This window comes from Puntigrus tetrazona, chromosome 19 (assembly GCF_018831695.1).
Source record: "Puntigrus tetrazona isolate hp1 chromosome 19, ASM1883169v1, whole genome shotgun sequence".
Lineage (NCBI taxonomy): Eukaryota > Metazoa > Chordata > Actinopteri > Cypriniformes > Cyprinidae > Puntigrus > Puntigrus tetrazona.
In genome coordinates this window covers 14,935,088-14,961,885 of record NC_056717.1, presented here as the reverse complement: position 1 = coordinate 14,961,885, position 26,798 = coordinate 14,935,088, and the positions used below count along the sequence as shown (strand labels likewise).

At 39.7% G+C, this 26,798-nt stretch overlaps 4 protein-coding genes across 12 annotated transcripts; 1 reads left to right on the top strand and 3 right to left on the bottom strand.

The window, feature by feature from the left end:
- Positions 1-315: 315 nt before the first annotated feature.
- cdca8 (cell division cycle associated 8) lies at positions 316-3,279 on the bottom strand. 3 transcript variants are annotated; one of them, XM_043217239.1, is made up of 11 exons: positions 3,156-3,279; positions 2,915-3,015; positions 2,712-2,840; positions 2,572-2,609; positions 2,395-2,467; positions 2,243-2,307; positions 1,696-1,778; positions 1,482-1,577; positions 1,102-1,231; positions 746-832; positions 316-606 (listed from the first exon to the last, which is right to left on the bottom strand). In XM_043217239.1, the coding sequence occupies exons 2-11, from the start codon at positions 3,006-3,008 to the stop codon at positions 574-576; spliced, it is 828 nt and encodes a 275-aa protein (XP_043073174.1). In that variant the 5' UTR covers positions 3,009-3,015; positions 3,156-3,279; the 3' UTR covers positions 316-573. The 3 variants fall into 3 exon arrangements, with proteins under 3 accessions (XP_043073174.1, XP_043073176.1, XP_043073175.1); XM_043217241.1 differs by having other exon boundaries at positions 2,915-3,024; positions 3,156-3,238; XM_043217240.1 differs by having other exon boundaries at positions 3,121-3,235.
- Positions 3,280-3,385: 106 nt separating this feature from the next.
- c19h1orf109 (c19h1orf109 homolog (H. sapiens)) lies at positions 3,386-4,986 on the top strand. The gene is made up of 4 exons (XM_043217165.1): positions 3,386-3,892; positions 3,966-4,145; positions 4,261-4,379; positions 4,721-4,986. Exons 1-4 carry the CDS (start codon positions 3,624-3,626, stop codon positions 4,759-4,761), a joined length of 609 nt encoding a protein of 202 aa, XP_043073100.1. The 5' UTR covers positions 3,386-3,623; the 3' UTR covers positions 4,762-4,986.
- cldn35 (claudin 35) lies at positions 4,941-8,509 on the bottom strand. The gene has a single exon (XM_043217164.1). The coding sequence runs from the start codon at positions 6,802-6,804 to the stop codon at positions 6,118-6,120; it is 687 nt and encodes a 228-aa protein (XP_043073099.1). The 5' UTR covers positions 6,805-8,509; the 3' UTR covers positions 4,941-6,117.
- Positions 8,510-10,213: 1,704 nt separating this feature from the next.
- On the bottom strand, positions 10,214-26,727 carry ago4 (argonaute RISC component 4). Of its 7 annotated transcripts, none has more exons than XM_043217481.1 (19): positions 26,546-26,727; positions 22,659-22,830; positions 22,071-22,191; positions 21,761-21,942; positions 21,393-21,529; positions 21,165-21,299; positions 18,267-18,302; positions 17,112-17,199; positions 16,859-17,006; positions 16,647-16,766; positions 16,356-16,517; positions 15,085-15,233; positions 14,665-14,849; positions 14,425-14,584; positions 13,683-13,998; positions 13,379-13,513; positions 12,943-13,044; positions 12,660-12,859; positions 10,214-12,565 (listed from the first exon to the last, which is right to left on the bottom strand). In XM_043217481.1, the coding sequence occupies exons 1-19, from the start codon at positions 26,562-26,564 to the stop codon at positions 12,457-12,459; spliced, it is 2,676 nt and encodes an 891-aa protein (XP_043073416.1). In that variant the 5' UTR covers positions 26,565-26,727; the 3' UTR covers positions 10,214-12,456. The 7 variants fall into 7 exon arrangements, with proteins under 7 accessions (XP_043073416.1, XP_043073417.1, XP_043073418.1 ...); XM_043217482.1 differs by having other exon boundaries at positions 15,085-15,218; XM_043217483.1 differs by having other exon boundaries at positions 16,389-16,517.
- Positions 26,728-26,798: the final 71 nt, after the last annotated feature.

Genomic DNA, 26,798 nt, shown 5'->3' with positions numbered 1-26,798 from the left:
TAAAGATTCTTTTCACCATTCCAATACAATTTACTTAATTGTATTACATCTGATTACGGGCTACATGATGAAAACTAATTCACATTCTAGATTACCAATTTTTTGTCATGCAAATTGACTTTTAGATTACGGTTATATCAAAATTGTTTGGAATTATGTAATACAGATAACGTAATCACTTCCAGCACAGCACTGATAACTTGTGTTCTTTGCCATCGTATAGATTCTGTTGGTTTTTATTTCTTTCTCTATACTGGATTACTTGATTAAATATTCACCAAAAAAGAAAAAAGGAAAAGCAAGAGACGACAGGGATGAGGAATCATGGTATTTAAGAGTCGTATTTACAAAAAGGCAGAACAAGACAGATTATGGTCACAACTAATCTTATTTACATTACCTTTAAAAGTTAATGAGAATGAAAATATAGAGCATACTGAAAGCATGAAAGTAACAACTAAAATCCACACGATTATCATACAGAAATAATTAGGGAAATAATGTATATATATAAAAAAATAAGCTAATACTTGGAAGTGATATTCCAAAGCTGTACAAAACCGGATCATGTGTTCACTTTGTTCCACACAGAGTTGTGAGGCGATTCTGCATAAGGGGGGAAAACAATGTTATTTCAGCCTCTTCCAACTTAGGTGGTGGAATCACTATAAACACTGATTAAAGTAAATTTAATTTCAGTTCAATTCCTAGAAGTTCCATTAAGAATTCACACAGCCACACATACCTGAAGGTTTCTGATACTGCGTAGGGCCTTCTCATCCAACTGACTCAGATCCACAGAGTCCATCTCACTGGCCAGCAGCTGAATGCACTGAAATGATAAAGAAAGCATGTCGTGTAGGCATTCAAGTAGCTTTCATAAACACGCCTTTCATAAAAGAAAAAGCATTACTGGTGTGCATCTTAAGACAAAACGAAGGCACTGACATGTTTTAAGATTAGTTAGTGCGAGTTTCATTCAACTGAAACAGCTCAAATTAACATGTAGACTAGGACTAGGCTTAAGACTCGTCTGTGAAACTGGGGTAAATGCGTTTTGCTTCATTAGTAAATTCATTAATTCAGTAGCAAATTACCCACCTCTCCGTTTCCGATGGGGACACTAATGACAATGTCCTCTCCAGTGCCAGCAATTGGTGAGCCGTTAACAGACATGCTGTACACCTTCTCCCTGTGACGTGCAAGTCTCAGTCCTGGAGTCTTTGGCAATCTGATGATAGGGGGGGAAAAAATAAATAAATAAAATGTACAGCCTTTAATTAGAAAACTTGGTAACATTGAAAAAATTGCACTATGTAAACCCCATTTTATTTTCATATCGTGATAAACTGATTTTGTAGACAAACAATGTTTTAGTAAACACGTAATTTAATGAAAAATTCAATAAGTAAATGATGTCAGGAATATTTAGGCAATCATAAATCAAAGCGTCATGAAATGTCTTAAATGTAATTACTTACCTTGGGTCAAAGCGTGGCGTGATAAGTGGAGTGGCGCCAATTATTGAAGACTCAAGTAAACTTCTAGCAGGGGTGATTAGAGGCTTTCTTGTAGACCTGTGTACAAAAAAATGCAAACGTGAATCAGACTCACAGAACAAACCGTTGGGATTCCATGAGGCAACACCTTTTGGACAAAATTGGTGTTTATTAGCCGATTGTACGGTTTCTTTACCTTTGGATGGTGTTGCTCTGTTTGCTGATGGAGAGAGCTCTGGCCTTTTTGGATGTAGAAGGTGCCTTCTTTGAGGCTTTCTTCTACAGCAGAAATATCAAAGAGAGAAAGGGAGTCAGGCTCCTATGCACACAAATGGGCTAGATTTTCTCAAGTACCGTTCAAAGACTAGTATTGCTAACCGTTTTCTTAATTAACTGTAGCTCAAACAGTAGAATACGGCACTAGTAACACAAAGGTTATGCATGGAAAATTCATGAACTGATAATGTAGACTGCAAAAGCAATGCAAATTGGTTTGAATAAAAGCTTGCACCGAATGCATAAATGTAAATGTTAATGTAAACAAACTGCCTTCAATTTCTTTTACTTAGATGTTTCAAAATGGTAATCCACATTTGAGATTGAATATAAACATTTAGACATTATATTTATTTCTTGAGGCTCAGAGACAACACGGCAAGCACGTGTTCTCATTTTAAACAATACGTTAACTTCTGAGTGATTTGAATGGCAAAGACCATTTTGAAGACCACACTACCACAAACCTTTTTGACCGTAGACTTAAGCGGTGCCACGTTTTCATCTTCCGAGTTTGCACAATTCTTGGCTTCTGTAAAATGAGATAGAAATGGAAATGTCAGCTTTGAAAATGCAAGAAAGAAGGATTTAGAAGCTTATAGATGATACAAAAATGTACCTTTAGCAGCCGACTTGGGAACCACATGATTCTCAGCAATAGCAAGCTCCACTTGAGCAGCTTCCTCCCTTACCTAATCAGAGAGAATATTTTGAATCAAGATCAAGAGTGATTGATTTAACAATATCGATACGTTTACAATATGTCAATCATAAGGACAAACAGATATGCAAGTACCTTTGAATCATCCACTGGTGACTTTGGCTTCTCTATATCTGAAGTTTAAAATAAGAACCGTGAGACAACACCAAAGCATCGCCACGGACATATAAACACATATGACATTTAAAGTACAATGTTAAAAGCAAAATCCTTACTGCAGTAATCGACCCAGTTCATTTTCCTCACTGCCATGGGAAGCTTTATCAGAGCGGTCTTGTAAAGGTTGTCTGCATCTTTCAGAAGATTGTTCGTCTTCTCCTTTAGTCTTTCAACAATAGTATGAACTGCAAACACGGAGTGAAGCTTTCAAAACATGGAAACAAATACTCAGTACGCAAACACCAGCGATAAAATGTACCTTCGTCGTCGAAATCAAGCAGAAAAGCTTCCAGTTTCGGTGTTTTGGGATTCTTCTTGCTTTTAGCAGTCTGGGTGCGTTTTCTCGGTGCCATGATGAACCTAAAAAAAACAAAGACGATAAATTTCTTCAACCTCACGGCGATTAAGCTATATTAGTGCTATGTATATATCTAGTTATGGGTGTAATGTATTCTAGATACATACTAAGTAGATAAAAAGCGCGTGTGTATATTTCTTACTCTAACAACCCGGTCTATGTTGAAACTGTGCCTCTCGCTGAAGACTACATTGGCAGTTAGGAAGAGCTTTTTCAAATTGAACACTACTACGTCACAAAGCCAATCAGCTTACAGCTTTGTAAACATGCCTCTTGCTCTGACCAATAAGATGTCGCCTTTCTTAAACCAAGAGTCTGGCCAATGGTTGAAAGTTTTACTGCTACGGCTAAGGCAAGAAACAAGCGGATTGGTGGATGATACGTTTTCCCGGAAGAAGCGCATTGCCGTTATCACATGTACATTTACGATGGAAACAGGACGATTTTATCCCCTCTCACAGACGTGATTTGTAGTTTATCAGATAAATTTAAAATGTATATTAAAAATTTATGTTTTAGCTTTATATAAATATATATTCGTTAGTTATAGTCTTCGTTAAATGAACGTCGGTGTTTCTCCAGTTCTGTCACTGAAAAGGATTTTTAAAAAATGTCCAGTGCTGTTTTATCATCATTGCACGAACAACTCAAAAAATGCTTTGAGACGTTAAAAGCGAATAGAAGCGTTTGGGACGGTGAACTAGCTGAATGTAAACCTCTAATGAGCTCTCTTGGAAACCTTGCAGTGCAGTTGAAGGCACTGAAAAACGTTCAAATTGCAAACACACCTCTTGCCAATTTCCCTAGTTTACAAGAACGCCTTCGTTACAAACTGTTACTGGCTGTGGATGCAATTCTGGGAAAGCTTGCTGACAAAATGTAGGTCCTTTCTGGTTGTCATTCGAATGCAAATAAAAAAAAAATCTTTGTTTAATTTGGTCTTTATTTCCAGGGATGCTCTTCAGAAGGTGCAGGGTGCCATCAGTCAACAGGTGTCCGCTGTTTTCCAGTTCTATGAGAAGAACACAGACACTCTTGACATTGCTGTTTGTGTCTCCAGATCAGCCATCTGTCCCTCCATCTCAGATATGTTAGAGTGGCTTCAAGATGCAGAGCGCTATTACCGCCTACAGTATCCTTTAAACCTCATTTCTCATGACCACTGTTGGCATCAATGCTATACTTCATCTCTCTGTGTGCTAAGTATGTGCATTATTTTGCAATATTTCCTAAATTCGTCTGGTCAGATTAGTGCAGAGAAGGTACCTCCTGCAGACACTGACGCCCAGCGACCTTACGTTAATGGAAACGGCACCAAAGAGATGGGAATCTCTACATTCAGCTAGTGGAGAGGAGAGAATTGCAGGTATTTCCCCTTTTCCTGGAGTAGATAAGGTTACACTCTTTGGCCCCATTTTCATTGGGTATTCATGTCTGTCTCGGGTGATCTGATTACTATGGTTGGAACAAAAAACTGGTGTAAACAGCGTTTCATTCTTATCACCAGTGGCCATTAAAAACACATTTAATATGTTGTTACCAGGTGTAAAAAGAGAATTCGGTACTGTGTAAAAGTTTGGCTGCATTTGTTAATTTATTTTGTTTGTTGTGTGACATTTAATAATAAGTTAGTGTATGTACATGTATAGAAATATATACAGCAGTAAAATTTGATTTTTGTCTCAAAATGTATATTTTGTGTTTTAGATGCAATGTGTCAAGTATCATTCTTCATGGAGACTGAATGAATATCAGCTGTGTTATTATCAAGAAGCCATTTCCATTTCCTGTGTTGGCTGTTGTTCTCAGTTTGACATGGAAAGATCTTTTAAAAAAAGGACAGTGGTATGGTAATGGTGGAACTCAAGACTCCTGGATTAATTTTGTGCTGCACTGGTCATTAGCTTTACAAGGACTACGCATTAGCATCATTGTAAGAGCAGTGCTCTATTTTAATAAATGTGGTTATTTAATTCGTTTTTTTTCCTGTTTATTTTGATAGAACAATTGCACCATTGTCACATCACACATTTTTATTTTTAATCAAGTGGTTCAAGTTCACACAATTTTAATAGATAAATACAGAGAAAACACAGTGAACACAGCAATCTAACATACTGAAAGTGGGTGTACTGTTGGTGTGCCGTCTTTCAGATTACCATATATAAGTAAAAAGGAAAAAAGACACTGCAAAGTGGGCCCAAGGTATCATTTAGCCCACGGTCACTACTATTGGACTAAAATCGTATCAAAATAAGGTCTAAACTAATTTAAATGCCTTCATATGAGAAAATACACTAATAGAGTGACAAGCAGCAAGGGAAATGAAATATTTCTGAAAACCGTAGACCCACTGCAATACTACTACAAATATTACTACTCAAACACTTGATTTCAAATTCTAGATACTAGACTGTCTTTAATTAAAGGTGCACTCAGTAATTTTTTCCCACATTAAAACCATTACCCCTGAAGAAATAATAATACTTATGACAATTGAAAATAATGTACGCTCACACAAACGGAGATCACATGGCCAGCTGTGTTTTACAGTTCAGTTAATGCTGAAGTGTGCCACAGTGTTTGGAGTGAATCTGTTTTTCAGTGCCAATTTTTTTTTCCCCCTCATTTTCTCCATTTTTGCTAGCAGTGCAAAAAGTACTTTAAAAGTTGAAATGTGTCATTTCTGCTCCACCTGTGTCACCAAACAGTGTAACAAACGAATTGTTCCACTCCAAACTCACAGCATTGGTTGTGCCAATGTTCCACTGAAAAAAAATAAAATAATGCTACTAGTGGTGCAGAAATGACACTTACAAACAAACATATCTAAACAAAAGCAAAACAATGTAACAAATACATTATGTATATTACAGTCAATAAAATGGAGGATATGGTGAACAGCACCAAGATATGTCCGATGTATAGGCAATGAAAGAAAAAAAAAAAAACAGATAAATGGGATTTCAAATGGCAAATATGTATATCACCACAATGACACAAAATGCATCCGTCCGTTGAAACAGAAATCACTGAGTGCACCTTTAATCATTATCCTCGTTTAGCCACACCTTCCCGCATTTGCTCCGATTTTTTTTTCTTTATCATACATACTCCTTTAGAGGCAGGGTACTGGTGGTGATTGGCTTTGGCGGATCAGGAGCAGAAGGCCTTGAGTTTGCAAAACTGCGACCTATGTACCCACGTCTGTACCCTCCTCTCTCGATGTGCGGGCAGGTACTACTCAGCACGGCCCCGCTGATCATAAGAATCACAGCTGCCGCCCATCCCAGGTAAATGGCCTGACCCAGCTCCCGCTTGTGCTGGAGGGGAACATTGGGGTTGTAGAAGTCCTGCACCACAGTGTTTGCTGTCCAGGAAACTGGCACTAGGACGCACAGGCCCGTCAGGATGAAGAGCACCCCACCGGACAGCGCTATGCCAGCCTTGGCATGGCGATCGTCCCCGGCACAGGTGGTGCACTTCATTCCACAGCAAGAGACGGTGCAGGACAACCAGCCCAAGAAGATAGCAATGCACATCAGCGCCCGTGCCGCCTGGATGTCAGGCGGTAGAGCCAGCATGGAGTCGTAGGTCTTACACTGCATGTGGCCGGTGGTCTGGTAGATGCAGTTCATCCAAATCCCCTGCCAAACGATTTCAGAGGTCAAGATGTTGCTGCCTATGAAGGCCGTGACCTTCCACTGGGGCAGTGCAGTCACTGCTATAGCCATCACCCATCCTGTCACAGCACAGGTGAAGCTGATCAACTGCATACCTGTGTTCACCATCTCGCCACCCTCTGAGTACCACGCCTCCTCGGGCCACAACCTCGACGACACTTTTCCGCTTGCAGGAGCTCCGACTATAGATAATAGTTTCAGCCCTCCTTGCCCAAAGAGGTCGGCAAGTTTGCCAATCCTCAGAAAGAAGTCTCTTTTCAATCCGAGTTACTTGCTAGGGTTTTGTCTTTCAAATTTCTTGAAGCAAAGTTTTGTTCAGATTCATTTTAGTCCGTCTTCTTGTCTCGTTTCGTTTGTCAGTCCTTGTGTCCACCGTTAAAGTTCCTTGCTGGACCTCACGTAGTGTTTTTAAATTCACAGAGCAAAGTTCAGGCACATTCTAGTGCTTTATTTGGTCCCAATCCTCCGCAAGAAGTCTCGGTCAGTCCTCCTTAAAAAGAGCCTTACCAGACCGCTTCAGATTTGTCTTTCGAAATTCTTGGAAGCAAGTTTTGTTTAGCCACGTTCTAGTCCGTCTTTTGGTTTCTCAGACAGCTGTGTTCACTTTCGCCTGGTCTTCCTTTGAAGAGATGAATAATTGAACTGCTGCCACTCGTCTCAACTCACCCACATGAGGCTGACTGAACTTCAGTGAGAAACCCACCATCACAGGCTACGTCCAGACGGTAGAAGTTGGTCTCGCACCACTGCAAAGTGTGGTGGACTTGTTGTCTTCTCGGTAAAGAAAGATCTACTCTTATCACAGGGACATGTGTCTCTGTTGCTACCCAGTCCGGTGTTGCCTTACCCAAACAGGTCACACCGATTGAATTTGATACTGTGACGTGGATGCAGTGGCTGTCAAAGATGCATTACTTCCAAGCACCCAACAAACGTCAAACAGAACCTAGACTAGAGTCTGAACGATGGCAAAGGCCTTCGTAAATTATTACACAGTTTCGTGTGAAGTAAAAAGAAAGGTTCTTCAGATGTGACAACTGTGCCGAGAGATGCCAAAAGTAAATACGCTGTCCTCTTTCAAGCTCTGTAGATTAGATGCTCGTGCCGTATCGAGAGCAGACAAACACACAAAAAAAGACTGCTGTGCTTCAGGCCACTTAGGCAAAGACAAAAGCAATGTTCACCGCAACAAAACCTTCACGGGTTGGTTGGTTTCCGTCAGAATGCCGATCGCTTATTGGGCCGCCCAATACCCCTTACAGGTGTTTCAAGTGTGCTAGTCTCGTCCATCTTTAGAAACACTGTTGAGCAAAGCCACTCTCATCCTGAAAGGAAAACAGCGGATGGCAGGATTATAAAGGGAGATGGAGCGACTCAGAGGAGGGAGGGCAAGAGTGGTGTCTGCTAGCGGATCAATTAACACAAAGACAATCTAGTGGCCGTCAACAATAAGCCTCAAAAGCATTTAGTGCTTTTCAAGAGCTGATACAAGAGATTGTTTGCAATTCCCCTAATAAAGACAAAAGAAATTGCTTTAAAATAGTGGGCTTGTGAGGGTGTTTGCTGTTGTAGGCATTTCTGAGGGCGACTGATGACTAACACCTAAATCTTCACACTTTGAAACAGCATGCCAGTCCATTTTTTGTGATGGAGAACATCAGTAATATACATCCTCTCAAAAATGCTCAGAGTAACAACATTTAGGCAAGTGTGAATTTACACGGCTGTCAAATTGTAAAGGGATATTTTACAAAGATACAAATGATCAGATTACTGTAATATAAGATTACCTTGCAAGGTGATTAAAGATGAATTGATAGTGTTTTTTTGGTAGGGGTCTACGTGCTGTAATTTACATTTTACAATAAAAATATTTGATGAAGTGACTACTACCAAGTTGTTTCCAAAGGAGTTTTTGTTTTTTTGTTTCGTAATTTTGGCCAGTTCCTTTGTTTCATTCTGCTCCATAACATGCAAACGTTAGCGTCTGAGGTGATGAATTAAATATTACAGCTACAAGATCTCTGGTTTAAGTTTCCTTTCTCTTGTGGCTGCCTCTCCTTGGCAACAGTGGTCATGACAACAGCACAGGACACAGGAAACGAGAGAGTGGGTACACAAAAGAGAGAGAGAGAGCAGACGAGTGAGCAATGGCCCACAATGAAGCTCAAGTATAATTCGTACAAGAACGCAGATTTTAAAAAGGCAAACTGTATAATAAAGAAATAGAAACATTAACAGTCGATCTATATGTAAAGATAAGTTTGAACCTCTCAAATTACTTTCAAAATATATAAATAAAATAGAGGGGGGATGGGGTCCTCATTTTAAGCTTAATAAATTACTATTTTCTGTGGAACACAAAGAGAGTTCTTTTAAAGTGGAAAATCCAGGTTGCAGTTTACCATGAATAAATTTTTTTTTTTTTAAAAAGTAGTAAACATTAGAGAACTTAAATGTTGGTCTTTTCCATTAATATGAATACACAATATACATAAACAGTCATCCAAGAAAACCGTTTAAGCTGGATAGACCATCACAACAGTGAGTGGTTCACCTTGTAGATCTAAGTAGGTGTTGCCATCTAGTGGTTTTAAAATAAATCTATTTACAAGAAACATTCCCTACATACAAACACACATATACATAGACACACCAGACCTTTTAAGGTGTCCTTTCCTGAACCTCAATAATAACAACAACAACAAGAGTCAGAGGTGTGTGTTATAGGCATAAAATACCAATTTATTACTTTGCACAATAACACAAATATTCCCTGCAGGCTAAAAAAAAAAAAAAAAAAAAAAAAAAAAAAAAAAGGGAGGGGATTTTTTAAAAATGTCACAAAGCAGTACAGCAACTGATGGGGCACTCAGAGAGGAGAAGCTACAGGAGTCCCGGGCATTCCCCAGCAGGTCAAAGAAAGTGCCCCTATTGCTATCGGACAAATCACACAGCTCAGAACACGAGAATAGAACAGCACAAAAAGCTACACACCAGTAAGAGAAACAAAAACTTAAATTACAATACACATTTTTCAAATAACAAAGCCATATATATCAAATAGGAATAAAAAAGAAAAAAAAAAAACAAAAACAAAAACAAACATTCTCTCTTTAAATTGGGACAGAGAACGGTTAAAAAAAGTTAAGAGGTAATTCCTTGTGCAGTGGACCCTCGGGGTCCACCACATGCAGAGGAAGTGCATGTGTGGAGGTGCCACCAGGGCTGTGCCACAGCACTGGAGAGCCCGAGAGCAGAGAGAAAACAAGACAGTGGGTAAAAGAGCTCCTCATCAGCATGAGGACGGAAAGAAAGGGTGAGGAGGTCTGTCTGAGCGGCCCAGTGATTGAAGAAAGTACCTCGTTTGGGTTGGAGCTCACAAAGACCAACATCCACACCCCTTCAGCCCCCGAGTCTGTCCCTCAGAGTTACTGACATTTCTGGAGAAACTTTTAAAATCCTGTAAAAGAGACCGGACAACATCGCTACTCAAAAACAGTCTCACTGTATTGATTTAATCATAATTAAAAAAATAATAATAATAATAATGCGCCATAATAAATATTTTATAAAGAGATTAGAACAATACTCTGGCATGCAGGCGAGCACAGTTTAAATTTGAAAAATTTCCACATAGCCTAAAGAGCTAGTCCACCATATGCACATTCCCACTGATTGATACAAGCAAAATAAGTACATAAACACAAATGGCAATAGGAATCCAACCAACAGCCACATCGACAAAAAAAGTATTACAGCTTTTAAGTTGTTCTAGATTTTGGGTTATATTGCTTTGCAATGATATCATGATACAAACTGGAATTAAATGTCATGTAATTTAGCGAAAATGCCTAAAAAGGACACACACACACACACACTACTTAAACGCATTATTCTCTGGAAGCCGTGACATCGAGTAACCCATTTAGCATTCAACGCATAAAATCAATTTATTGCATGTTATGCCCTTGTCCACTTCCTGTTCTTCTTTCATGGGACCAGCGTCCACGCCAACGACAGGCTGGCGCTCAAACTCATTCATAGCAAACCTACTGCTTTACGGATGGTTTATTACAAAAGGGTTTTTGCAGAGCGCCTCACCCGACGAGGCGTGCGCGCTGGAGACCCTCGGTGCTGTTCAGTCCAAAGGCAGTGCTTATGCTCATGTGTCCTAATGTATGGTGTCCTATTTTTAATACGCAAGAGAAAAATTCATTCAGATTTATATTATAGATTCAAGTTCATATACACACACACAGAAGTAATAAACACACTTTAAGTGTAAAATTCATATAACTGCGGAACATTGCTAAGTTTTCCCCCAAAAAAGTTCTGATTTGTCACACCACTCCCCCCCCCATTAACTTGGTACAGAAATGAGCTAAAACCCTAAATTTGATCAGTTCAAAAAAAAAAAAAAAAAAAAAAAAAAAAAAGTGGACAAACCAAAGCATTTTGGGCCCTCATTGCAACAACGATAGAAATGAAGCTGTATTTGAGAAAAAACAAAAAACAAAAAAAAACCTCTCCATTAACAACCACAATGACTCCTGGATCAATTAAGCGACTGATTTGCAGACAACTGATCAATATCAACATTAAGAACGACAAGAACAACGATTATCTACTCTAACAAACTGTTAAAGTTTACCACAAAAAACCATTTATATTAAACTCTTACAAATCTGATTTGAATCTTATGTATAAATGCATAAAAGAAGGGAGAGTGCTGTATGTTGCAAGCCTAGCCTATCAGACGGCGTGTTAGCGCTTTGTCTGGAACTGTGCAATGGCCATACCTTTCAACCCTGTAAAATAACTATCCGAATAAGACGCATGCGTTTCTGGTCTTGCCACAGGCAGAATGGCACCTGCACCAAGCCCTGTTTGCCCAGGTCCGACAACCCCAACAGTCACAGAGGAGACCATGGGTAATGCTACTGCTACACAAAACCATCAGCTTATGAAAGCCTGTTAGATCATCAAGTGGAATATGCTTATAGAGCTGTAAATATTTATATATTTTTTATATATCTATGTGTGTGTTAATATAAAAAAAAGAAGAGGCATTTACAGCAGTTTGCTCCTAGATTTCCCTTTACAATTCAGTGGCCTGCCATGAGACATAAACCCACATTCACACACACACACACACACACACACACACACACACACGCGCACAGAATGGGAGCGGGTAATGGGTAATGTATACCCAGGTCACCTCGTTTGTAAAAGACTGAGAGGAGAGAGTTCAAATACGACCATAAAAAGGAGAAAAACAAATCCATCCAAGTCAAACCCCCCCCCAAACCCAACATGCAAGATCCACCCCACCTGCCCCAAAAGACATGTGACAAGATTCAGCCAATGGCGGCTTGAGGTAAAAGTAGACAGAGTCCAGCTTAGCTGAGAGAGCCAGAGCTGCCCTGACCAATGGCGCAGGTTTGCTCACACTCAGTGTATATTACAAATTAAAAAGACATTCAAAATCAAAACAAGAAATGAAAAGTTAAAAATGGCTCAATTTGATTTTTTTTTTTCTCTGTGCATTGGAGGCCAAAAGCCTCTCAGTGCAGGACTGCTGGTAGAGGTTGGTTCTTCCGAGGCCGACCAATTTCAACTGGACTGACAGATGGCCCCCTGGCTTCAGAACTGCTTTGCTGCAGACGAAGACGCGATAGAGAGAAACGGGAAGAGGAAGAGAGAGAGAGACAGACTGAAAAGGGAGTGTAGAAGTGCGTCTCCTGCTGGTTGACGTCAGGCGAAGTACATAGTGTGCTGGGTATCATAGTGAATCTGGACCGCCTTAGCCAGGGCTTGAGGGTCTCGGCCGTTACTCTGTCCTGATACGTGACTGCCCTCAGCACTGTGCACAGGAAATGATACAGAAAGAATTAAAATCCATTCATTAACTTCTCATGAGAACCCCTCGGGTGAATAATGACAATAACGCTAATAACCTGTCATGGTCTTTGTCCACTAAGTGGTAGCGGGCACGGAACGCCACAAGCCGCGCGTAGTAGGCTGGTGCGGGAATAGAGACGGAGCGGGTGCAGCGCACGTAGGTGTGGCAGAGCTGGTAAGTCAACAGTTGCAGTTCATCGGCCGTGAAACAGTTGTCATCCCACAAGACGTGATAGTGAGAGGGGCGGCTTGTGCCCTGTGGGAAGAAATGCAAACGGATCAATCTTGTACAAACAAAAAGGATAAAATAAACAAATAAGCAACTGGGTTGTGACTCACCTGGATACCTGCATGGCTGCACAGGTAGAAGTCAAATTCTGAGGGGTGTGTAATGGTGCTGTCCACTGTAGTGCCTGCTGGGACATTGCCACTCTTCCCAACCTGAGTCAAAGAAATTTGTATACAAGATTAAGAAGAAAAGCATGCAATTAATCATTAATTCATGTTGATTTTAAAAGTAACAACGTCCTATAAAACTACATTTTGTGATGCCTTGTTTATATAACAGGTGCGTTGCTCTAGGTTGCCCACCCACATTGAAATTTCAAATTTTGCTTCACATATGCCGGTACTTTAAACACTGAGCAGAAGTTTGGCTCTGCACGGTCTACTACGCATATTCTGACTACAAACCGCCCACTTAGTTAGAAAGAACAAAAAGTTATTATTTTAACCAAAGGATGGAAAACGAGCAACAACAAACCCCACAACTTACCCTCTCTGCTTTGTCGGAGCAAAAGAGTCGAGTGTGGTGGCGTTTCTGCACTACAATGTAAGTGATTCCTGGTCTGTAGTCCTCTTCTAGACTGATGCAAGCTTTCCTGATGGCGATCAGTTCTGGCCAGGCAACCTGCACAAGACAAGGAATAATATTAACTGAAGAAGGAAAAAGTATTTTTTGAGGAGGCACAAATTATATATGGTCATATTTAATTTCACTTCATTCAGACAAAACAAGCTTTCAAACACTATCAATGCAGCAGCAGTCTGAGTCAATGCATCTCCTTCGGATGACTCACCTGCTTCATCTGGCCCTCAGAGACTCCTCCGCGGTAGTAGATGATGCGCGTGGGCTTGAATCGGGTTGACTTGTAAAACTGAATGAGGAGCTCTCGAACCATGTTGGTAAGATCCTGGATGACTTCCTGGCTGTAGAACTGCTCCTGGGAGAGATCCTGGCGAGAGGTTTGCACTCGCACGGTGGCACAATAGCGGCTGGGGTGCCCATCCATGCTTCCCACCACAGCAGCAATGGACGGTTTCTTCCCATCGCCCGCAGGTGGGTGGGTGACATCGGCCCCCAAGAAGATGACCGGCTGCTGGAACACAGAGGGCCTGATGGAAAGCAAAAACAGATATATGAAGTAACAATAGAAGTTTCCATCCTTTGTTCAGGGAATATCCAGGGTGACAATGCATTAAAGGCTCTTTAAAACTGCTCATGATTGTCAGTGCTGTTGCTAGGTGACAGGGTTATTTTTTTGCGTGGACTAAAACTGAACAATTTATGCAAGCATTGTTTGGGCACCACTCTAATCATGTAGATTTGACATTACAATCTGAAAACGCCTGAACTGAAGGTGACCTCAATCTTTTGCTAGCATTTTATTTGAAGCTTTTATGTCTAATGCATTTTTGATTCAAAATATGTAACAAATTTTATGGTAAATGATGAATATAATTATTTGATTGACGATTGATAATTGATACATGCACGCATACTCTAACCTCATCATAAAATATTTTAAATCCACAACACACCTTTGATGTGGCACCAGCACATTGTTGATGCCCCCTAGTTTGGCGTTGATCTTCAGACAGAGATTGGACAGCGTCTGAGGGGACGTCTTCACCACATTCTTCACCTGAACACATTGAGTGGCCATTCCTAACAGAGTATCTCCCACACGCTTCACTTCCGCTGGAGAGACACAAAACCACTTCAGTATCAGTGGCAAATTCTGACTATTTGTGCGCTTCATTAAAAGGAGCTCCATTTACCATAGACTGGTGTTTTTCCAGGCAGAATGACCACAATGAGCTGTAGTCCCACATAAGACATTTTGAGATGCTTGAACATCGGCTCCACGCTGTCTGCCCCTTGGGCGTATTTGCAGAAGCAGGGCTGGCCTTGGATGGGCATCCCTGCATCCTTGGATATCTTACGCAGCTGGTCAGTGAAACTCCTACACACACACACACACACACACAACGCACACGCACTTCTGATTCTGAAATAGTTTCAAAAAGCTTCCTGACAATTGCATCCTGGTAAAACTTTAATACATTTTTTTTTTGCTAAATCCAACAATTATCTAAAAGTCTTTTAATTAACATCATTTAAGCATGCATCTTTTAAAATGACTGAAACAGACTTTAAAATGACACATTTATATATAAAGTTGATATAAAGATCCTTACTTGAGTAAATCCTCTCTGCATTGTTTCTGAGGGGCGAAGCAGGCCACAGCCCACACTTTGATCTCTATACCCGCATAAAACTGCTTTCCCCTCATGTCCCAGACACCCTGGTTGGGTGTGGCCACGGTTTTGTTCTGGGGAGAGAGTCCCTACACTCTTAGTGAATCCTTCGTTCTCATCAGGAGATACACATTCTACACAACTCCCTCCACTGCCAACCCCTCCCAACTCTAACAGGCCTGGGCTAATAGCAGAAAGCAGACTATGCAGAAAAGACCCACCTCCCCATTGGTTAAACGCACACAATGATTTAACAATTAAAATATTTAGTCTAAAACTGCAATACAAAGTAAAGGTTAAACATGAAGCAAGTAAATTAATGCAATAACACAAAATCATTTATTCAATTAGGAATGCATCTGAAATATCAATACAGGAGTTATTTGAATTTAATACAAAAAGAAGAACTGCTCTAGTGTTCAGGGCTTATAAAATACTCTAAAATCTCCACAATGATAATTATAAATCAAACATTTAAACGAAATTGAATAAATATTAAATGTATATATTTTTTTTTTAATTTAATATGATATAATATAATACAAAATGAAGGGCCCTGAAGACTAGAGCAACTGAAATCACATTAAGATTAAATGCACTCATAACAAGCACAAACAAGATGTTAGAGGCAAGTCAATTTTCAGTTGAGCTCATTAACAAATTACAGTGATAGTATTGACTGCACCTGTACTTTGTGCATAGTTAATAACAGTCATTAAGAATACATTTATTAAGAAAAAGACAAAAAGCTTGCAGATCTCTTTACATACAGTTTTTTTCCAAATAAACTAAAACAACTTTCTGTTTGCAAAGAGAGCGATCCCTCAAAAGAGGTGGTTATGTCACAGGAATGAAGATTAGACTCTACCAATGATGCTTCTTTACATGACTAACATCACTCATCAATTTGTGGAGGTTAAAATGAGATGTTTATATACAGCTGTAGCTTTAAACAACAGCGGACGGCAATAAATGAGATGTGTGGAAGTTTAAAGGAGCAATTAATTGTCTAATTGAATTAGACCTGAGCTCCTCAAGTTCCTGGGATGTAAAAGCAGATTGTTGATGATGCTGAACAGCATTGGAGTCTGATCATCATTTCTTTGGTTAGTCCACACATCCCACGACAACACAAACACACACCCACGTACACGCATGCCAATGCTCCCAGCCCACCCGTACTCACCCTGCACCCGAGCCCCAGTACTCACCCTGCTACAGTCCCTCCCAGTGTCTGTACTCACCCGGCCCCCATACTGAAGCATGGGCGCTGGGAGGACCCGCCCAGTCACCTCGGTCATGTCATTGTGCACCACGATGCCAAACTCTTTCAGATAAGGATCAGGCCCGCCCACCATGCTGTTGCTTTTGACCTAAAAGGAATAACAGGATCTATAGTGGTTATTATTGGCTCTTAACAATAAGGCTGGTATTCTCTTTGTACTGCTGCCATATTAAGCGTCGCGATTCATCTCACCCGTTTTTCAACAAGTGCCACTTACCAATCTGCTGATCTCTTCCTGTCTGTCTGGGGCTGAGCGGGCCGTAGCTTTAATCATGGTCGAGGTCTGGTTATCTGTTAGTTTCTTTATACAGCGCTGTCCCGCCACTATGTTGCAAACCTTTATGGAGGATACAAGACAGTATGCCAGGTCTGATCAATTCATTTCTACATGTCTAAGCGTTGAAACCACATGATGTGCATGTCTCTTACCTCCAGGGGTAGATAGGTGTGCTTCTGTTCTTGCCCCACTTGGAGGCATGGGAGGTGGGGGTATTTAAGCTGCAGGCTGTACTTTTGTTTGAAATACTGGGCAACGGTGCACTCCATAGCTTGTCCATTCTCAAGCTGCAAAGGAAATCTGTAGAAAATGTGTAGAATATAAAAAAAAGGGAAAAAACACGTGGGTATAAGTACATTTTACAGCAAATTTTGCTAAAACTGGTTCAAATGCAAAAGCACTAACGTCTGATGGCTGGCTGGGCGGCGTGTAACATTGCACACACGGTACTTCCTCTTCATCTGGCCGCAGTGTGTGACCTCCACTTTCAGTCCTAAACATACAATGATATTAACTCAGCAATTCACTTCATAACCACAACTGAAGCAGTCTTGGCTCTTGATGTGGCACAACATACCACCATTCAAAAGATTGGGGTCGGTAAGATTTTTTTTTTTTTTTAAAGAAATTACTACTTTATTGAAAAAATTATTATTAAATTGATCAAAAGTGTCAGTAAAGATATTTATAATGTTACAAAAGTTAAATCCATTTAAAAAAATAAATAAATAAAAGCTGTTGTTTTGAAAACATTACAGTTTCCATTAGCAGCACAACTTTCAACACTGATAAAGCTGCATTCACGCCCTGTCTAAATTATCGCAGGCTCAAGATTGAGAATCTGTGACGTTCTACACGCAGATGCTCACGTCCTTGGACTGATGGGTTCCTATGGCAACGCCATCAACTCCTAAACATAGCACTTAAATGAATCTGCTGAAGTCAGGAGGTACTCCGGTCACATGGCACAAGTCATAGCTCTCAGAAAACTCCCATCTTTCAAGGTCTGCAATTACTAGGTCTACATGAAACTTTTTTTTTAGTTTTTGCTTAAATCTTGCAATTGCGGTAATTCTGACACAGTGTATACGCAGCATTAAATGTGTTCTTTTAGCACTAAAAAGGGCTGGCAATTTAAAGAAATTTACCGTGCGGTGATTTTGACTGGCTCAGTGGCACAGTATCCAATATTATCGCGTTTATTTATACATACACGTATTGCTTGCTTACTATATAAATAAAATTGTTGGGCTATTATTACTCACAGGCACCAAAGACATTACTTCCGCTATGGTCGCCCGTCAATATAACATTAGCTAGCTTGCTATACAATCTAAATTTAATATTTACTAATCCTATTTAACATTAGTACAAATAATAACTAATTCTTTTCATATAAAAATCATTGTTTTATCAACAACGAGCGGGAACCAAGCTAAATGGCATTTCCCTTTACATTCCGTTTTTTGATTTCAGTAAATCATTTTGGGGGCGAAAGCAAACAGCGTGATTATTAATATGAGCCCAACATCCAGCAAGCCAAGAAAACATGCAATCTACCTGAGGGAAGACGTCTTTCACTATTGTAAGTAAATGCTGTTAAAAAGAGAGAAAAAAAAAAAGACATTTTTAAAAAAAATTTACCTTCCAGTGTTTTGTTAAACTTGGATCTAAAAGCACAAATAAAATTCAAGCACCAAAAATCCACACTAAGTTATTTAGTCTGTAATATATTTTTTAATTCATAGGCTACATGGCTTCAAAAACATTAGCCAATTCTGCCATTGTTTAAATAAAAAGCTTTACTGAGCGAAAGCCTGAAATGTCAGTTCTTATGCTATATGTATGCAGGCTATGTAATTGTACTACACCACTTGGGCAGTCACAGTTCATAATTTACTCCGGCAGATGGTTTGTGTGTAATGACTGTGACGTTAAATATTTTTTGCAATCGTTTGGTTTATAAATAAGTTAAATCAAAACAAATGTGATTATTTTTGAAAACCTTTTATACACTTAACTGCAGACTATAGGCAGAGGGTGAATCATTTCCACAGTAAGGCTAAAAATCAGCCGAATGTATTAAAAACCCATCTTTTTAAGCAAGAACTAGACTAGGTTAATGAAATGTGTTAAATGGGACTGAATTTGTATTGAACACGATTACCATTTAATAAAAACATGTGAAATGCATAATTAGGTTTCCTTTTCAATGATTACTCAAACAGCAAATAAATTATATATAGAACATGACATTATCACTAACTTTGAGCTATCACAAGTTTAAGCACTCAAAAATATTGTTATAGTCACTAAAGCTGTATGCACTGTGAAATTGAATCCCTTTCATTGTACGTGCATCTGTGCTGTGTTTATGATGAAAGAATTTGTAAAAGTTAAAGAATTTGTGCACTCAACAAAACTGACAAGTTTCATCCGAGCGTCTCTCATCGGCCGCTGCATTCCTAAACAACAGAACCGTGTGTGATTGGTTACAGCGGCGTTGTAAAATTGAAAATAAAATGAGCAGATATAGATTTAAATGCCACAATAGACACCATTCGATTTAATCTTGTTGGCAATAGACACCATGGATTTAATTTGTTTGTGCAGGGACATTTTACCCCTTTTGACAGGGGAAAGCCTTACACTTGCTCCGCCTATGCTACAGACACAAATTTCATTTTTCTGAAGTTCGCAACCCTCGCTGCCAAAAGATTCTTCTGATTGAAGCCAACCATTTAACCACTCGTACTCATTTGTACTGTTCGGTGGTTTCTCTGATGATTGCTATAGCCAATAGTCCAACATATCCTGGGAATATTTTAACCTTTCTGTGAACTTTCTGGGAGTGGTTTGGTTGATCTTCCTCTGGTAGTTGTAGCTGTTGTGACCATAGATTGAAACAGGTCACGCAGCTGTGACCCGGACACAAAAATGGCAGCAATAAAGCACAGTGACGTCACATCGTCGAAATGAATATGCACAAAGGCAGGCCTGCAACCTTAATCCAAAAAGCATAACAGCTAATGCTTCTGTTTTGGCGGTATTTATTTATTTATTTATTTAAAATGGACGTCACTTAGCCTCACTAAACAGCTTTTTAGAGGAAACGGTTCATTTAATGAAACCGACAGCCTACCTGCAAATCTTTAAACTTTTAAGACTAATAATACCTTTCGGAACAGCACATTTTTAAAGCTTACACTGGAAAAAAAAAAAGTTTTGTAAATGACAGGTTTACGCAGGACAAGGACTTTTTGCGACAGGTGTGATTCAGCTTACAGATCTTCTCTTTCGTTCCTGTAGTATATGTAAATGGCAACCGAGTGTGGCACAACTTCAAGGCTGTAATGTGATTAATTAGTAAGGCACACTTGAACCAAGTTCACCATTATGCTTACTCCAAAAGTAAGCATATATGAATTAAAAAGAAGGTTTTTTTTAGATTTATATAATATGTGGTTATGGTCATCTCTGTAACTAATCACACATGATTCTGTTGAGCTTATTGACGCAGCTCTGATGAGGTACTGATGAGGTACTGCTGAAACGCCAGCGTTTTGTTCAGTGTGTGCGCGTTCCCTGATTGAATTCTGGTCTTGGACAAATTCTCTCATCAGAAACAACAAAGTGCATATGAAGAAAGTAAGTGACTCATTTCAGAGTGTAAACAGCTTTAGTTATTATAATGGGAGTTTTTGAGAATGCTTGATTTCTGGCTAGACAGAAATCACAACGTGATCAGCTACCCTCGTCTATAAAAAGGTGTGAAATGCATTTACTTATTTATTTGAATAATCAAGATTAACACGTCTGGTAACTTTTAGAATAACAAAAGTTAGTTCTGATTCCTGAATCTAACTGAACATTCTAAAGATTGCCAATTTATCACCAGCATTAGATCCCTGCACGTTCCAGACAGGCTGCCAGTCAGTAAATAGTTATGCCAGCAGGTAGCTGGAATGTTTTTTGTCTTTATGAGTGAAAATAGTGATTCATTCATGAATGAAACAAATCATTTAAAATAATAAAAGTCAGAGTGCCACTTTACAAAGCTCAACTGACAATCATCTGGATAAGGCTGAAGTTTGTTTGTAATTTAAATGTTTTACTTTATAGAGATCAAAAAAATAAATTATAATAATAATAATAATAATAACAACATTAGAAAAATTAACAATAGGATCATGTGACACTGGAGTAGTGGCTGCTGAAAATTCTTTATCACAGAAATACATTTTATGGTAAAATATATATATTTTTTTATAAATGGTAATAATTTCACAACAATGCTGATTTTACTGCAGTTTTGATCAAATAAGTGTAGACTTGGTAGGCATAAAAGGCTCTTCAAATACAACAGAAATATCTTACCAGCTCCAAACTTTTGATAGGTAGGTGATTTAGCCTACAGTAAATGACTTTATGAACCATTTTACAGCAACGCGCCCTCACCTCGGATCTCCTTTGTGAACTTGACACGTTGTGAATCTGTAAGGGGCTTGGTTTGCTCGTTGATGTTCTGGATGTCCAGAACCTCACACATGAACTCAATGACAGGCTGGGCTCGGTAGAAGGCTGTAGCTGAAACTGCAGTGTGTGGAACACAAAAGTAAAATGGGCAGAGTTGGGCATATTCTCAAGTGGCAAAAAAAAAAAACAATTAGTAAGACAAAAACATACCATCTATGTTGAGCATCATGTTCCACATTGCAGGACGGACAGACTGATGGAAACCAAACCAAACCTCCCTCCCTCCTCCCAGTGGGTGGTAATACCCCTCTGGTGGTGAGAAGAAGGAACGACCTACTGGAGTGTACCTGTATCAAAAGGTGCGAAAGAGTCAAGACAACAACAACAACAACAACAACGACAGTGTGAGTGTGTTGCAGCAGCATTGCATCTACCGATCGGTGTATGACATCAAAGCACAGTGATAGCCCTTGACAGCTGATGGTTCCACATGTTTGTATATATGCTCTTGCTGTATTTCGATGTCATACACCGATCTGTGGATGCAGCACCGCTTCAAATCAAACACTGTGGCTTACCGCATGGAGGGCAGGTGACGGGTGATGACATCCAGAGCCTGAACAGAATCCTCTGGGACCTCGTTCAAGTGACCAGACAAAGCTTCCAGGAGCATCTGCAGACTCACCACTGACACCCACTGCAGAGACACCTTGAAGGTCTGGTCCTTCCCCTCACCTGGTAATGTCACCTCCAGATCCACCTGCATCACATGTCAAAAACTCCAAGATTTTCTACTTGCAATAAAAAGCGAAACACTAGAACATCGTTATGTTTTTTTAGACATCCGGGAAAAACCAAACACTGCATTTGAACATGCTTTCTTTTTACCCTGTCTCTTCCGATGGGTAGTGGATGTGCCGTATACATGTTCCTCTTGCCATCATAACCAGGTTGCCTGTCCCCAAAGATCTGCATCTTAAAATGTCTAACCATCGTGTCCACCACCTCTCTATAAAATAAAACATACCAAAATTTACAATCATTTGAATATATTTTCCACTGCTAGCTACATAAGCAGTTATCATGAATACATATTCAACAAATACACACACTACTGTTCAACTGGTTTGGGGTCAGCAATTTTTTTTTTTAAAGATACTAATGATTTTAATCAGCAAGGATGAGTGAAATTGATTAAAAAAAAAACTGCAAAGAGAGTCATGATGTTACAAAATATTTCTAATGTAAACTAAGAATCTTGGAGAGAAAAAACAAAAACAAACAAAACTGTTTAAGACTGATGAGAAATGTTTTAAGAGGACCAAAACATCACAATAGAATGATTTCTGAAGGATCACGTGACGCTAAAGACTGTTTGAAAAGTTTGAAAATCTGACCATCTGTACAATTTAGAACATTTAAATAATAATAATTATTATTATTATTTTTACTTTTTTTTTATCTGCTTGTACTCACCTGTTGACCCGGCGGGGTCGCTTTTCAGGCTTGATGTCAATGTCATAATGGTAGACGTCGATCTTGGGGATCTGCACCTGGAAGTGATTGGCCAGCAGGCGAATCGGCTTCCCCACCGTACCCAAGCCGGGCCGGCGTGGTGGTTGGAAGAGGGAGGTAGGGGCAGGCGGGCCTGGAAGAAATCATTTTGTTTAAAATTTAACATAGTAGCCATTGACTGAGATCTGATCTGACATACCATACACTGGCATGCCCTTTTCTTTCATGGAAAAACACAATACAGTGAATGCCTGGCTTTCAGATTGATTAGCAGGGAAGAACAGAATGACAGAGATACAAAAAAACTTAACAAGGCAAAATGACTTGACCCTTAACCTACAAAGGGGGAAAAAAAACCTACAAAATAAGAAACAATAATAGCCAATCATTAATGTCCCGCCTCCAAGGAACCCCACGCAAGCTATCAGACAAAAGATTGAGTGTCCACTGCAGACAGACGACAGCAGGGTCATATGGGAAGGGGTGGGGGCTGCGATCTGAGATGACGCCATCATAACCCACCAAATCATTTGCCTGTAAAACCGTGTTTTACTATTAAAACAACAATGGCCAATTCCCATGTAGCCCATTTTAATCCAAATGTGCACTACTAAGCAGTAACAACATTAAAACTTCCCTATTTCTAAATTTTCTATGTTTTCTTTTGAGGGGGATGGATGGCTACTGGGGCCCATCAGAGTGATATGATGTACCCTTTTGTCAAATCACTGTGGTTTGCAGGGGTCTAAGCCCCTCACAGACCTACACGCTCCAGTTAGCAAGCCAAGCGCAAGGAAGAACAATTGGGAGCCTCTATAACCGCTCTCTCATCCATTCCACATACTGTCTGCCTATGGCTCCCCCTCCTCAACGCCAACAAAGCTCTACTACAAACTACAGCATGACCACGGCTGGGGTGGAGATGGGGGAAAACCTGCATTCATCAAAAACCAAGAGGACTCTATATATAGGCCACTCAGCTGTTACACTTCACACTAAGATGGAGTGTCAGACACGATCGCTAAAAGTGGGCAGCTCCTGCCTTTGGTCTGTAATCAGGGTCTCACGGCACTCATTATCAAGCCTGAGCTTTCTGTGGTATCCTGATGCCTTTAACTGCATTAAGAGTAAAGTAATCCATGAACAAAAAGGCACTGGACTGCTTATTTGATCCAGAACATCTAACAACTGCCTGACGGTCTAGCAGTCATTTGAAGTATAAGGGTATGATCAAAATGGAATACCATTTCAGCATCTACTAAATACTGTTACAGTACAGGGTTTCTGAAGGTTTTATGTCATTCATAAAAAAAAATGATGCATTTACAAAATGACTGACGTGAAATCAATCTAAATGAAGGGAGTTTGATTAAAAAAATAAACAAAAAAAAATCAGCCAGCTGGCTCATAAAACATTTTCATTAAGAGAGGTTTCTTCTCTTTTAAGCATGAATTCACATCAATTTAATTTATCATACAACAATGTCACATTCAATTTGCATTTAAAGTAAATGTATCTTGATTTAGAAAGATAGTTTAGATTTATTTGTACTGGAAAAGATATTAATTTTGTGCAGTGTATGCAACATTTAATTCCACGACTTAAAGTTTAAAACCTAAAATAGGCTATTTTGAGACCTTTTAAGGGCTCAATCAGTAGAAGAGTCAATCGATAGCTTGTTTTAGACCTACAGAAAATAGTGCTGTTTTAAATTCAATTTTGACTGTTTACAAATGCATTTCATGCACATAGAAAATGTAAATATTGTGCAAAGGAATGGTACCGTGCAATTCTAAACATGACAACTATTCAAAAAGCAAGAGGGCTTTAAATTAATATGCAACTTTTTTTTTTACTTCACTGCATTGGTTTTGTCAACAAGAAGATCCTGTAATTGATCCTTTAATTTGGCAATGAAACGAAATTCCAAATTGTATCCTGCATGCAGTCTCTCTCTACTGGGGGGCAACAGGCTAAAAGTGTCATGCTGCGAGGTAAATGACATGATAGGCTTAAACTGAGGGGCAGCTGGACTAAGTGATGACTCAGTAATGACATTGAGTCTCATGACACAGGCAGATCACCTGGATTACACAGCGGATGCTAGACATGACAAAGACATGCAGGATCCATGTTAACCATTTACTGAATCACACACACCGTAGCCACAATCAAAACATCCTGATCTGTAAGTGGCTGCAGTTACCCAATTTAATCCCCTTCATTTAAGATTACCAAATAATAAGTCGAATTATAACAAAGCAATGCAAGATTGCAACAATCACAGTGAATTTCGTTTTTCAACCCATTTTATTCCTTCGGTGTGGCACATTCAGATTTTTTTATTTATTTTTTTTAAATCAGGCACTGAATAGATGGTAAAAAGCGGCATTATTAACAGCATGGGGGTTCTGCTAATCATTGAAAAATAATTAAATGTTCGGCAGTTGTTTATTTCAGCAATTTATATTTTAAATTCAGATTCTTCTATAAATGGTTTACAATGAGACCAGAAATGGGCATCCACTAATGTTGATTGTGATTCCATGTTAACTTAAAGTCTTGTTTTGTGTTAACAAATAAAAACAATGCTGATGTTGGCTGGCAGATGACATGAGACTGACAACCATGTCAACACACATAGTACGCAGCTTTGTGCAAGATCGCAAAATTATAATCCTGCAATCAACATACATTGTCATTTTAACGCTTTGATGGCATATTTTTGCCATTACCTGACCTCACAGCTGAGAAACAAAAAATAGTTACATTAAACAAATGCAAACATTTCCAAAACAAAATGTTTTTTTAAGAATATTACAACATGCACACTATTCATTTCCTTATTAAGCATGCCAATGAAGGGTGATTTGTATGGCTCACACATTTGTTCATTAAACAAACGTGATTATAGACGAGACTGATTGAATAAAAATTTATTTAATGAGCTAGAAGACCTGGAAGGTTAACGAAAAGCATCATTTGAGAAAAGCAGGACGTTTTCAAAAGCGCTGATGCATTAACAAACAATATGAAAACAAATGCATGGCAAATCGAACAAGCCTTCCAAAAAAAAAAAAAGAAATCCTCATTATCACGCATGTCATAGGCTAAAATCATAATTAAGTCAATTTGTCAGAGGTCAGCGAGATCATTCTTATAGTGACCACAGCTGCTCGTTGTCTGCGCATGGAGTTAGATACGTGCATTTGGCGCTTAAAGTCCTGTCAACGTTATCCTCTGGCGTGGTCAGCATTTAGGCATAAACAAACGCACATGGGGATCACACAAAGCGCCAACAATGAAAAAGAGACAGAGAGTAGGGAGAGAGAAAAAACATCCGCGCCCGTATAAGCTACACCGCACGCGAGCCTTCTATTTGCGTTTCAAGCTCGCGCAAAACATGCATATACACCCATGTGCACATTTCGCTATCAAACCGTCTGGGATAAAAACGTTAAAAAAATGCGTTGCTTTTAAAACCGAAGACGTGATGTTTATTGTGCAGGCGCGTTCGTAGCAGACGCGGAAGAAAGATGCGTGTGGTTAAATCCCCTCCACCACCACACAATGCCGTCCTGTCTTCCGCACTGGGCTAGAACCATTTTACGCTCATTCACTAATAAACAAACACTTGTTGGCTTCCCAGAATCTCCTTCGCCGAGACCTAGTACGATTATCGACAGCTTTGTGTCGGTAGTAGGGTTTTGACAAGCGGGCGTAGCGTGATAAGGGGATTGTTTTCGTTTTTTCCGTCGAGGCCTAAACAGCGCGCTACCGCGGGCCCTGGTGAGGCAGCGCAACGGCCCGTACTACGCTGTCACACGGCTCGATTTTTAGCACTTACCGGGTCCGAGCGCTTCCATGGCCGAGGGCTCTCTCTCCGTCTCTGTCCCGGCCTGGCGGCTCCGTACCGACACTGAAATTGGGGGCGGTATCTCGAAGCTTAAGGTGGCTAATTTAAGAAATGGAAGGATGCGTAGATGTGCAGCGCTCTGCCTGCGTTGTCTTCTGAGTGATTTAAAGCAGATCCATGGGATTTGTAAGTGCGCATGCGCGAGGACGCGAAATTCGGTTGGTGGACGCGTACATTGACACAC